Source organism: Hyperolius riggenbachi, chromosome 5 (genome assembly GCF_040937935.1).
Source record: "Hyperolius riggenbachi isolate aHypRig1 chromosome 5, aHypRig1.pri, whole genome shotgun sequence".
NCBI lineage: Eukaryota > Metazoa > Chordata > Amphibia > Anura > Hyperoliidae > Hyperolius > Hyperolius riggenbachi.
The window spans coordinates 336,650,166-336,663,887 of record NC_090650.1 but is presented as its reverse complement, the minus strand read 5'-3'; the positions used below and the strand labels follow the sequence as shown (position 1 = coordinate 336,663,887).

At 45.6% G+C, this 13,722-nt stretch overlaps 1 protein-coding gene across 1 annotated transcript; it reads left to right on the top strand.

Moving 5' to 3' along the window:
* The first annotated feature begins 591 nt into the window (after nucleotides 1-591).
* On the top strand, nucleotides 592-7,432 carry LOC137518913 (zinc finger protein SNAI2). Its single transcript, XM_068237365.1, has 3 exons — nucleotides 592-874; nucleotides 1,304-1,843; nucleotides 4,125-7,432. Exons 1-3 carry the CDS (start codon nucleotides 796-798, stop codon nucleotides 4,304-4,306), a joined length of 801 nt encoding a protein of 266 aa, XP_068093466.1. The 5' UTR covers nucleotides 592-795; the 3' UTR covers nucleotides 4,307-7,432.
* The last annotated feature ends 6,290 nt before the right edge of the window (nucleotides 7,433-13,722 follow it).

The following is a 13,722-nucleotide window of genomic DNA, read 5'->3' as shown; positions in this document are numbered from 1 at the left end:
CTATAACCTTAATTCCTATTATGGTCTATGGTAGCGCCGACTGCACCCAAATCTACTACGCTGCAATTAATGTGCTTGCCTTTAACACAGTCTGTAATTCTGATAGTAAAGGCAGGCATTAGCAAAATAGAAAAAAATGAAAATATTATTTGTTGGTTTGTTTCTTACATACAGCGCCACAGAATATGTTGGAGCTTTATAAATGAATAATAATAATAACCTTCAGCAAACAAGACATACAGTGTACTGTATGTTACTGTAGCACAGCACTGATAATGTGAATGAGCAAAGGGCAGTGATCGGCTGAAGTTTCAGGAGTCCGGAGTAAAGTGAATTTCCTCATCCATCATCCGTGAGCCAGTACAGCCAGAAGCGTCAGCACGTCGACCAATGCACTTTTCTGACAGCCCCAAGAGACAAGCCTAGTCTTCTCCATCCAGAGCTATCCCATTGGGAGGATCTGAAACTTGAGACAGCGTCTGCTTTAGCCAAATGATTGGATCCTTCACCCAAAAACCCTCCCAAGAAAGCGTGCTGGATGTGTGAGATGGCTTGGAGCTATTTAGGAAACGATTGGAGGAGTCTGCGAGCTCCCTCCCCTCCTGCACTTGACTAGTAGCTATTTACAGCACTTTGCAAGAAGTCCACGCAGTGCCAGTGTTCTCCAGTGCATGGACTCTCTCACTCTATAGCGCTCGCACCATGCTATAGGGAGCAGGCAGCTGGGCTGGGCGTTGTGCAAACCGTTACTCCAAAGCTCTCACATCTGGCTGGCCAGCCTCCTCATTACTGAAAATGCCACGATCCTTCCTGGTCAAGAAACACTTTAACTCCTCCAAAAAGCCGAATTATGGAGAGCTGGACAATCACACAGGTAACTGGCACAAGTCACCTAGCGCAACCCTGGGACTGCTGCACAGTATAAGGACCTCAGTACTTTCTTTACTGTGGAACTTGTTCACAAGTGGTAACTTTCCGGTTAGAAGGCTATTATGTTGCAACTGGCAGTTTTCTTCATCTATACTATTCCATGTCCTGATCCTTTTTCATATAATACATTTATAATACTTTTCACTGATCTCACTGGTGATGTGTTCTGAATTCTATGTACATTGTTCTTTCTGGGATACATCGATTAGATCTCACTATTCAGGCACTACTACTTGAGTTTATTTTTTGTTTTCATCTTCTAGTGCTCATGTCTCCATTCATTTTTTTGTTATTCTACTTGAGCTTTAGAATCATTTTTCACTGTCACTACTACTTGTGTCTTATTGTTTTATTTGTTCCCTCCCTCCTCTAGTGATCATCTCTCCATTCCTCTATGAACGATACCCCGTGTCGATGATCCCTCAGGCAGACATCCTCAGCTCAGTGGCCTACAGCCCTATCACAGTGTGGACTAGCCTGCTCCCCCCTACCCTTCCCGGAGACCTGTCACCCCTGTCAGGATACCCTCCATCACTAGGACGGGGCAGTCCACCTCCTCAGTCTGACACCTCATCTAAAGACCACAGTGGCTCTGAGAGTCCCATCAGCGATGAGGAGGAGAGGATCCAATCCAAACTTTCTGACCCCCATGCCATAGAGGTGGAAAAGTTTCAGTGCAGCCTGTGCAGCAAGACCTACTCCACGTTCTCCGGCTTGGCCAAGCACAAGCAGCTGCACTGTGATGCTCAGGCTAGGAAATCGTTCAGCTGCAAGTACTGTGAAAAGGAGTACGTGAGTCTGGGGGCTCTAAAGATGCACATCAGGACTCACACGTTACCCTGTGTGTGCAAGATCTGTGGAAAGGCTTTCTCCAGACCATGGCTATTGCAAGGACACATCAGAACTCACACAGGTAACAGCAGGCAAAAGCCTTACTAGATGCATTGATTGCTTGTTTCTCTAGAGGTAAAAGTGTGGAATATATAGTTGCGTAACGTTATGCAGACTCTATACCAGAAGAATTGCAGAAGTGTGGAGAACATACCGTTCAATCGTCTTCATTTTTATGGTGAATTAATGTCCCTAATGTCACTTAACTTATGAAAGCTCCACAAGTCCTGATTTTACCCATGTGATTGGAAATATATTGATTAAATGTAACTCTTTGTAGTGGATAACAACTCTCTTTAAGATCCGCTATGTCCAGTCCCTCAGACCAGCACAGGTGCACTTATTGCACACCTAACTGTAACTCTCAACTGGCATTTTCTGCCCAGTTATCCATAAATAGTAACACACTTTACCTATGTACCATAAAGTAGTATCTAAGCTTGCTCTGCCTATTATGGTCTGAAGTTTGCACATGGGGCCTGATTCACAAAGCGGTGCTAACAGTTAGCACCGTGGTGAAAAGCCCTTTATCACGCCTAAACTCTGTTTAGGCATGATAAGTTTAGGTGTGATAAGTTTAGGTGTGATAAGTTTAGGCATGATAAGTTTAGGTGTGATAAGTTTTTAGGCGTGATAAGTTTAAGCACCAACTGGGTTAGCACCGCAGTGCACAGCTGATCAAAAGTTTTGCGCTAGCAAAGTCTGGTGCACTTTGCATAGAATTTAATGGCGCTGCTTTGCGTGCAGGACTTTGCATGCGATCTAAACTTATCTAAACTTATCATGCCTAAACTTATCATGCCTAAACTTATCATGCCTAAACTGAGTTTAGGCATGATAAAAATGGTTATCACGCCTAAAGTCTTTAACTGGGTTATCACCGCTTTGTGAATCGAGCCCATTGTGTTGATTTTAATTTACAACTACAAATGGCAATGATAGTCTGCCCCTGACAGTTGGTCTGCTTCAGTTATGAATTGCTGGGTAGAACTTTTTATGTTCTATAAGGTCTTGCTGTAAAAGAAAATTGTATGCTGCTAGGTAGCTTGGCTTGAAGTATTTTTAGTGTGTGCTTCAACTTTCTCTTCAGCATTTTCCCAAATCTTTTTTACCTGCCCCTAACGCTAATCCTTGTTATCAATACCTAGCCTTCATCACCCTTGTCAATGGGTAGTTCTAAACCTCCTTACCGACTGCAGGCCCCAACCTTAAATTGTCAGTTCCTAACCCTCCTTATTGGCCCTAAACCCTAGCCCTTATTGTCCTAACACCTAAACATACTTATTGAAACCTAAAATGATGAATTCGTATTGGTGCTAACCCCCCCTTAATGTCACCTAAACTTAATTATCCTGGTTGGTGCCTAACCCTAACATTCCAACACTTGCTAAAAAGGCTAACCTTCTACTATCCTCTCTCCTGAACAACCCTTCTTTTCAGCACCTAACCCTGACCTTCCAAAATGTTTCAGTAAGACTAAACTAACCCGAAAGCCTGGTACACACTTTCAATTATGATTGGCCAATCACTGACCAATTTTATCACCTCTATGTAGTATGAGGATCAACAGTTATAGAATACTCTGGAGGTGGTAAAATTGGTAAATGATTGGTCAATGATAATTGAAAGTGTACTAGGCTTAAAGCCTGGTACACACGTCCAATTTTGTTTGGCCAATGATTGGACGATTTTACCACTTCCTTGTAGTTTGAGAGCTTACCTACACAATATGCTCATAGTTTTCAAAATCTGTGAACCCTCATACTACATAGAGGTGGTAAAGTCGGTCAGTGTTTGGCCAATCAAAATTGGATGTGTGTATGCATCATAAAAGTGCACCAATAAATAATATGTTGAACTGAATGAAAAGGTTTGGCACAGCTTGCACCAAAATACACCCTGAGCCAAACTTCTCCCAATGCCCACAACAAAATGCATGCTTCACCTAGCAACCAAGAAACAAGCCTATGACTGAGTGTTATGCAGTTCTGTTCATTCTTTTGCTGAGCCGGATGTGTCCAGGTAAAACAGTACAGTGGGCAGAAGGACTGTGAATATGATGATGCACCGTATGCTGCGTGCAGTGTTATTTTGTTAAACTATGATATAGCAGTGTATTGATGCAAGCATGTTACATACTGTAGCTCTGACTGCTCTCAACTGATGGGAAACTTCTTATGGTTCGCTATAGTCTTCATATTTTATTTGCATTGTTTAAAGAAACCTCATTGCTTCTTTTACTGACACAGGATGATTATATGCCATTAATCTTTTTAAATGTATTATGTTTTTTTTTCTTTCAGGAGAAAAGCCATTCTCATGCCCACACTGCAACAGGGCTTTTGCGGACAGGTCAAATCTGAGAGCCCATTTGCAAACCCACTCAGATGTGAAGAAATATCAATGCAAAAGTTGTTCCAAAACTTTTTCCAGAATGTCCCTACTGCACAAGCATGAGGAGTCTGGGTGCTGTGTAACCCACTGACTGCCTGCTGTCAACACATGGTGACCAATCAGGACTTTGTTTTAGCTCACTCGCGCTCACCTATCAGGACTTTCTGAGCTCTTCCACACTGACCAATCAGGACTTTGTTAGCTCACTCGTGCTCACCTATCAGGACTTCACACTGACCAATCAGGTCTGAGCTCATCCAGGATTCCTTCTGCACAGCCTGGGGACAATCCAAAGGTATACCAAAGAATCAAGGCAGACCTTGTCTTATCATGAAATGTTGGGAGAGATGAACAAGATATTTCAGGTCCTCAGCAATAAAGCTGAAGGCTTATAAGAAGCAACTCTTTATGACTCTTGCAATATGACAACAGCGATAAAAATCAGATTACTGCCTAAACCATTTCAACCGGATAGTATTTTTTTTTTCTTTCACAATGCCTTAATTTAGTGTGCTTATACTCAAAGTATGTTTAAAGTAACTTAAAATTAGGCTCTGGTCAAATAATGCAATGAATCCGTATTACTAGCCTTTGTATAGGATTTTGCTTCTGTTCTAAACTAGAAGCTTATTTCTGTCACTATTGTGTAGAAAGAGATAATGCCTATCTAAAACAGAAAGGGGGTATGCACTATAGTGCCGTAAGCAGAATAACGTGCATAAAGTCTGACTGCATTATGAGTATAGCCAAATGCCATATTTTACATGCAATGTATTACACTCTGCTTATCGTGCGCAAGACTACGCACGCTATTCTGCTTAACGCAATCTAGTGCATACACCCCGTTGTATCTGAAGATAAAGACAAGACATATAACATTTATATCGTGCTTTTCTCCTGGCAGACTCAAAGCACCAAAGCTGCTGCCACTAGGGTGCGCTCTTTAGGCAGTAGCAGTGTTAGGGAGTCTTGCCCAAGGTCTCTTCACTGAATAGGTGGCGGCTTACTGAATAGGAAGAGCCGAGATGCTAACCCTGGGGTCCTGTGTCAGAGGCAAAGCCCTTAACTAGTATACTACGCAGCCCTATAGCGTATTAACTTTACTGAGCCATATTATCCAACTTGCAGACAGCTGTTTATCCTTTCACCAGTGCTAGTTATTTACAGACATGGTAAAACAGAAATGAGCCAGAAGCAGCTGTAGTTTGCAGATTTTATTATTCAGGACTTGAATTAGGGATCTTAATGAGTGTACAGAATTATGCCTGGTACACACTATGAGATTTTTTTTTCTCAGAGTTAATACTAGATCGATCATTTCCAACATGTCCGATCGGATTTCCAATCGATTTTCCGTTCACCTCTATGGGAAATCGATCCAAAATCAGATCAAACATGTTGGAAATAATTGATCTGGCAGTAAATCTGCCAAAAAATCTCATTGTGTGTACCAGGCATTACTTTACAACTATAGCGGCAGTTGGTCAGCATTAATTGTTCAAGAAGAATTCAGCACACACTGCAGCATGTTTACAGTAAGTATAAGCAAAGTGTTATGCCTGGTACACATCATGCAAATTCCCATCAGCGGGGTTGAATTGATTATTTCCAATAGGTCCAATCTGATTTCGGATTTTCCGATCGATCTTGTATACGGTAGAAGTGATGGGAAAATTGATCATAAAAAGTGATCAGGAATCAAATCGGACCTGTAGGAAATAATCGATTCGCCCAGTCTGACGGGAAATTGCATGTCGTTTGCCAGGCATGACAGCTGATATTGTACATGCTGAGGTTGTCACACCTGTATCTTTAAAGAGGTGTAAAATAAATAATACAAGTATATTGCATCATTGATCAGAGCCTCATGTTATGTTATGTTAAACACACTTAAGTATAAATGTCTTAACTTAAAAAATAAGCATAGTTCTAATGTAAATATGCCAGTTCTACTTCAAATGTCCAGCAAAGCAATTATACTTCATTACTTATTTTGCTTTTTAAATGCCTATCAGAATTACAGATCGCGCCACAATAACAACAGTATGCACTGCTATGGGTATGCTCGCTTGTCTGAGGGTCTGAGTATACTGGACTTTTATCTAATTTAGGTTGTTGTTATACATAATACCATCACCTGTGCTCAGATTATTGGTTACCAGACCTGATGTGCAGATCCCAGAACATATTAGTAATCCTGTTACACACAGCCAGTGGGGGAGAATCAGCAGGCAGACTTGTAGTATATGTGTACAGGCTGCCGGTAATGAAAAGTGCTTGTAAATTGGAGACAATCAGGAAAATCTAATGCTTGATACACACAATGCAATTTCCCATCAGATTGACGGTCGAATTGATTTATTTCAAACAAGTCCGATCCAATTTCTGAATGTTTTTGGATCAATTTTCCTATCACTTCTATACAAAATCAATCAGAAAAAGGATTGGAAATCAGATCTGTTGGAAATAATCAATTCGACTGTCAATCTGACAGGAAATTGCATAATGGTACCAGGCATAAGGTAGTTATACAGTATCTCCAGTTTTAATAGGGTAGGTGTTCGATTTGGTAAAAACACTGAATCCAGAGAAAATCTGTCAGAATCAATGTCAGAATGATGTTTACCCGAATTTCCAAAAATCTATTTGTATATGGTTAGCTTTAGATCTCTTTGGCAAAGCAAAATCAGCAATGGATTATACTTGCATTGCAGAATTGGCATATTCAGGATATAGCTACACTTCTCTTTTTAGTCATTCCTCTGAATCTCAGGTGCCTCTTCAAAAATAATTTTATATGTTCAGTTTTTGCTGTGACAATCAAAGCTTACAAGACTCAATCACAAATGATCAAACCAAATGTAAGTTCTACCTAGTGGAGCCCGTGCCTTTACACACTACACATGCTACTTCTATCCACACAGCAAAAACTGACGTTTTACATGAATGGGAAGAAGTGCAAAGAAAATGAGGGTTATAGACATGTTCACTAATCTCTTGCACAAAAGAACCCTCGGGGCCTTTTTTTTTATAGAAATCTATATAATAATTGTGTAAATATGTGAATATACTGTAAATGGCTATATTTTTATATGTGTCTGCGTGTAGAGGGCGCCGCTGCGGGCAGCTCTCACTTCAACTTGAAGAATGAGTGGAATGTATGTGTTTTCTAAGTTCGTTTTTTATGAAAAGAAATAAAATAAATTTTGGATATTTATTGCGTCTTTTCTTATGCTTAGGCTGTGTGGACCTGCGATTAAAAGTGATAATCACTGTAAGAGGTAACGTTAATGTTCCCATACATTTCTTGACTTGGTATTTGATCGACCATCCAATTCGATAATTATTATCGAAACGGATGACAATCGGTACCGCCAAGTGCATGCCCGATTGATGATGTGACCAGTTTTGAGCCGAAATTGGTTGCATGTATCGATCGGACATGCTGCAAGATGGTTGTGGTTGAATGTGTGCGCAGTGGTAACAGCGAGCCATATCGGGACGAGTGACGAAACCCGTCGCTGTTTCCCCAGTGTATAAATGTACCTCACCTCCTCCTCCCTAGTGTGTGCATTTCACCTGTCCTTTGTTGCCCACCGCATGGTACCCATCCATCTTCGGAAACCTGCGCTCTTCCAATAGTGGTATACACATCGCCAGTGCATAACATGTGGTGTGTGACATCACGTGCTATATGCCGGCGGCATGTATGTCACTAATGGAAGAGTGAGGGGTTCCAAAGAGGGATGGGCACAAAGTGGTGGGAGCAAAGGACCAGTAATGTAAAAATACAAAGGGGGGTACATTTATACACTAGGTGGGCAGCGGCAGAAGTAGCAGACTCAGATGATTCCCGAGAGATTTCATAGGGAAATCGTCTGTGTTGTATGAGCAGCTGACAGATCTCTCTCTAATCAGATTTGATCAGAGAGAGATTTTGCTCTTGGTCAAATCTGCCCATCATCGCTAGGTGTGTGGCTAGGTGTAGTTTAGAATGACATGGTACTGTAAAGGTGGCCACACACCATACAATTTTTTAAATACGGTACCTGTTCAATTTAAGAATTGCAATACATTTTTCTGACTGATTGTAACATTTCAAAAATATGACCAATGTACCACACACCTATGTTCAATTTTTCCCCCAATTATGATAAAAATTATTGGAAACTCTGACAAAATTGCTAGAGTGTGTATATTAATAAATTGTCAATCCAACACACACCATACAATCTTTAGAAAGATAGAAGAAAAATATCTGGCATTCCAGATCGATTAAAATCGAAGAAAATGGGAAATCCGATAGGATTTTTCAGTCGAATGAAAGAAAGCTTTAAATTTTTTTCGGGAGACCGTTTTTATTAAATTAACGTAAAATCGGATCGTTTTATTGTATCGTGTGTGGCCACCTTTAGTCTAAGTTTACACCACTGTATGTGCATTATGTAACTCCTGCGCTACAACCGTCAGGCAGGCATTAGGCTCCCACCTTACCCATCCACCACCCATTACTGGTTGCTTTAGGCTTTTTTTTTTTTTTTTAGAGGGAAGCAGGTTATCTTATCTGTATATCTTTGGGATGTGGAAGGTACTGGAGGCCTGGAGATAATCCATGCAGACACAGGTAGCATACAAACCACTCTGTATGGGTTCTGTATGGCACTCTACACGGCCAGCAGACCAGGGCCGTGCAGAGGATTCTCAAGGGGGGGTGCTCAAATTTGAAAAAGGGGCCCTAATCGATAAATCGTGCTAAATTGTGTATGTCATACCCCTTCTCCAGAAAGCACTAGGCAGTCTTAACCCCCCACCACACACACACACACACACACACACACACACACACACACACACACACACACACACACACACACACACACACACACACACACCTTTATAGAAGTATCAGGCAGACTTTGTGTCTTCTTCCAACCAACTTCTTTGGTGCCACCATCCTCAAATCAGCAGTCATAGGTGCGCACTATTAGTGTGGGCACAGTGGAGCCTGATGTAGGCATGGATTCACCTTTCAGGCAAAGAAGCAGTGGTTGCCAATATGCAGTGGTTGCTAAGCATTAGTAGATGCAAAACTGCAGTAAGTGCCAAGATGCAGTGGGTGCACAGATGCAGTGGGTGGTAAGACGCAAAGGTCCAGTTTGTGCTAATTTGCAGTGGGTGCCGATGTGCCAAAGTAAAGTCTGTGTCAAGCTGCTGTGGGTACCAAGGTCCAGTTTGTATTGTGTGTTTATTTGCAGTGGATGCTATGCTATATTGGGTGCTGAATGAGTAGCAGAAGGCGATAAACAATAGTGGATGCCATGTGACTGCTAATTGGTACAGGGAGCCATGTGAGTGTTGGACATGAGTGAGTAGGTAGTGCCATGTGTGGTCTGGATGTGTGCCATGGGAGAGAACTGAGTCTCATATGGGTTCAGACCAAGGGTGGGTACTGGTTGCTATTTGAGTGCTGGCCATGGATGGGTACTGGGTGCATATAATGGCTTTGGAACTTTGTGCTGTGTGAGTACTATGCCATGTGGGTGTTGATTATGGGGGTTATAGGGTGTCATGTGGGTCTTAGGTGCTAATACTGAGTGCCAAGTGGGTACTGGGAGCGAGTACATGGTGACATCTGGGTAATGGGTGCTGGCTAGTGGGGTATTTGTTGTCATGTGAGTGCTAAAGGCAGATGCTGGGTGCCATGTGGGTTCTGGGTGCTGGCACAGGGTGTCATGTGCATTCTGGCTGTATGGGTTGGTGTCAAGCATCATGTAGGTGTTGATTGCAGGTACTCAGTCCCTTGTGAGTTCTGGGTGCAAGTACTAGATGTCATATGTGAGTGTTTGGTGTTTGTGCTGGGCACCAAGTGGAGGCTTAGTGCAACTGGAACTACTGCAGATGAAACATGTGGGTGTTGGGTGCAGGTACATTGGTGTGAATACTTGGTGCATTGCCTGCACTAGGTGCTAGCTATGGGTGGGCATCGTGTGTCATGTGGATTCTGAGTGCAGGTACTTTGGGGGCTGGTACTGGTTTATGTGAGTTCAGATAATGTGCAAGTACTGTGCCAAGTGGGTGTGAGTACTGGGTGCCAGCTATAGGGTGAATGATGCAAGTACTAAGTGCCATATGGAGGTCGGATATAAGTATTAGGTGAAAGTTGCTTGGTGCAAGTACTGGGTGCTTGCTATAGTGGGGGTTACTGGTTGAGTGTAATGTGGGTGCTGAATATTGGTGGGATTGCGGTGGGTGCAGGGAGTGGGAGGTCACTGTGGGTACTGCTATGAATGGCATAGTTGCTGCTAGGGGAGGTAGAGGTCAGTGTGGTTGCTGGGGGAGGTAGAGGTCAGTGTGGGTGCTGGAGGAAGGGGAGGTCACTGTGGGTGCTGGGAGAGGTCATTGTAGTTATTGGAGGAGGGAGTAGTTGTGGATGCTGTGTGTTGGGAGAGGTCACTATAGGCGCTGCTTTTGGGATGGGAGGTCCCTGTAAGTGCTGCAGGGTACAGGAGGGTAGCCTCTGGGGGAGGGAAAGATCACTGTGGGTGCTGGGGGAAGGATAGGTCAGTGTGGGTGCTGGGGTAGGCAGGATCACTGCTAGATTTGGGGAAGGAGAGGTGATTGTGGGTGGTAGGTGAAGGGAGAGGTCACTGTGGGAGGGAGAGGTCACTGTGGGTGCTGGGGAAGGAGATGTCACTGTGGGTGCTAGGTGGAGGGAGAGGTCACTGTGGGTGCTAGGTGGAGGGAGAGGTCACTGTGGGTGCTGAGTAAGGGAGAGATCACTGTGGGTGCTGGGGAAGGAGAGGTCACTGTGGGTGCCAGGTGCAGGGAGAGGTCACTGTGGGTGCTAGGTGGAGGGAGAGGTCACTGTGGGTGCTGGGGAAGGAGATGTCACTGTGGGTGCTAGGTGCAGGGAGAGGTCACTGTGGGTGCTGGTGGAGGGAGAGGTCACTGTGGGTGCTAGGTGCAGGGAGAGGTCACTGTGGATGCTAGGTGGAGGGAGAGGTCACTGTGGGTGCTAGGTGGAGGGAGAGGTCACTGTGGGTGCTAGGTGGAGGGAGAGGTCACTGTGGGTGCTAGGTGCAGGGAGAGGTCACTGTGGGTGCTAGGTGCAGGGAGAGGTCACTGTGGGTGCTAGGTGGAGGGAGAGGTCACTGTGGGAGGGAGAGGTCACTGTGGGTGCTGGTGGAGGGAGAGGTCACTTTGGGTGCTAGGTGCAGGGAGAGGTCACTGTGGGTGCTAGGTGGAGGGAGAGGTCACTGTGGGTGCTAGGTGGAGGGAGATGTCACTGTGGGTGCTAGGTGGAGGGAGAGGTCACTGTGGGAGGGAGAGGTCACTGTGGGTGCTGGTGGAGGGAGAGGTCACTGTGGGTGCTGGGGGAGGGAGAGGTCACTGTGGGTGCTAGGTGGAGGGAGAGGTCACTGTGGGTGCTAGGTGGAGGGAGAGGTCACTGTGGGTGCTAGGTGGAGGGAGAGGTCACTGTGGGTGCTAGGTGGAGGGAGAGGTCACTGTGGGTGCTGAGTAAGGGAGAGGTCACTGTGGGTGCTGGGGAAGGAGATGTCACTGTGGGTGCTAGGTGCAGGGAGAGGTCACTGTGGGTGCTAGGTGGAGGGAGAGGTCACTGTGGGTGCTAGGTGGAGGGAGAGGTCACTGTGGGTGCTAGGTGGAGGGAGAGGTCACTGTGGGTGCTGAGTAAGGGAGAGGTCACTGTGGGTGCTGGGGAAGGAGATGTCACTGTGGGTGCTAGGTGCAGGGAGAGGTCACTGTGGGTGCTAGGTGGAGGGAGAGGTCACTGTGGGTGCTAGGTGGAGGGAGAGGTCACTGTGGGTGCTGGGGGAGGGAGAGGTCACTGTGGGTGCTAGGTGGAGGGAGAGGTCACTGTGGGTGCTAGGTGGAGGGAGAGGTCACTGTGGGTGCTAGGTGGAGGGAGAGGTCACTGTGGGTGCTAGGTGGAGGGAGAGGTCACTGTGGGTGCTAGGTGGAGGGAGAGGTCACTGTGGGTGCTGAGTAAGGGAGAGGTCACTGTGGGTGCTGGGGAAGGAGATGTCACTGTGGGTGCTAGGTGCAGGGAGAGGTCACTGTGGGTGCTAGGTGGAGGGAGAGGTCACTGTGGGTGCTGGAGAAGGAGATGTCACTGTGGGTGCTAGGTGCAGGGAGAGGTCACTGTGGGTGCTAGGTGGAGGGAGAGGTCACTGTGGGAGGGAGAGGTCACTGTGGGTGCTGGTGGAGGGAGAGGTCACTGTGGGTGCTAGGTGGAGGGAGAGGTCACTGTGGGTGCTAGGTGGAGGGAGAGGTCACTGTGGGTGCTAGGTGGAGGGAGAGGTCACTGTGGGTGCTAGGTGCAGGGAGAGGTCACTGTGGGTGCTAGGTGGAGGGAGAGGTCACTGTGGGTGCTAGGTGCAGGGAGTGGTCACTGTGGGTGCTAGGTGGAGGGAGAGGTCACTGTGGGTGCTGGGGAGGGAGAAGTCACTGTGGGTGCTAGGTGGATGGAGAGGTCCCTGTGGGTGAGGGAGAAGTCACTATGGGTGCTTGGGGAGGTAGAGGTCAGTATGGGTCCTAGGTGGAGGGTGAGGTCAGTATGCCACACTAGGATTCCTATCCAGGCCTCTTCACCTGAAAGTGCCTCAGGCGGAGGCGGAGCTTCTCGCGGGTGGGCGGGGCTTACCGCGGTAGGGGCGGGGCTTATTTTGCGCGATCAGAGGGGCCTTTTTTGCTGATTTTAAAGAGGGGGGGGGGGCCTGGGCACCCAGAGCACCCCCCTCTGCACGTGCCTGCAGCAGACCATACACACCGAGATTTGAAGCGGGAATCCCGCTTCTGATAATAATGGAAAGCTAGCAATAAACAAGCCAATTATTGCCCAGTGTGGAAACCTGCTTAATCCCTGTCCAATTGGAGTTGGATAGGTATCGATTCCTTCCCTACAGACCGAACTCCATTTCTACATATTTCTACTGAAAGCTATCCACAATGGATTAAAGTGTAAGCATAGTTCTGGTTTGTGGACCATTGATCTCCCACTGCTCTTGACATGTGGTGCCCGGATCAAGCATGTATGGTCAAATACCACTTCAGTAATCTAAAGGTGCCTGCTAATGATACAATCTTGATTGCACAATCTTACTAGATCTATGTAGTAGAAAGGTAAGCACAGTTACTTAAAATACTTATGTGTATAATTGAACTTAAGACTACCCAGTTCAGTGTGAGGGTGCCGGGTGTCATGCAGAGCTTTAAAGGGGAACTTCAGCCTAAACAAACATACTGTCATTAAGTTACATTAGTTATGTTAATTAGAATAGATAGGTAATATAATTTTTTACCCACCCTGTTTTAAAAGAACAGGCAAATGTTTGTGATTCATGGGGGCTGCCATCTTTGTCATGGGGGCAGCCATCTTTTTGGTTGAAAGGAGGTGACAAGGAGCAGGAGACACAGTTCCAACTGTCCTGTGTCCTGATAACCCCTCCCAGCTGTACACGCTAGGCTTCAAATGTCAAATTCAAAATG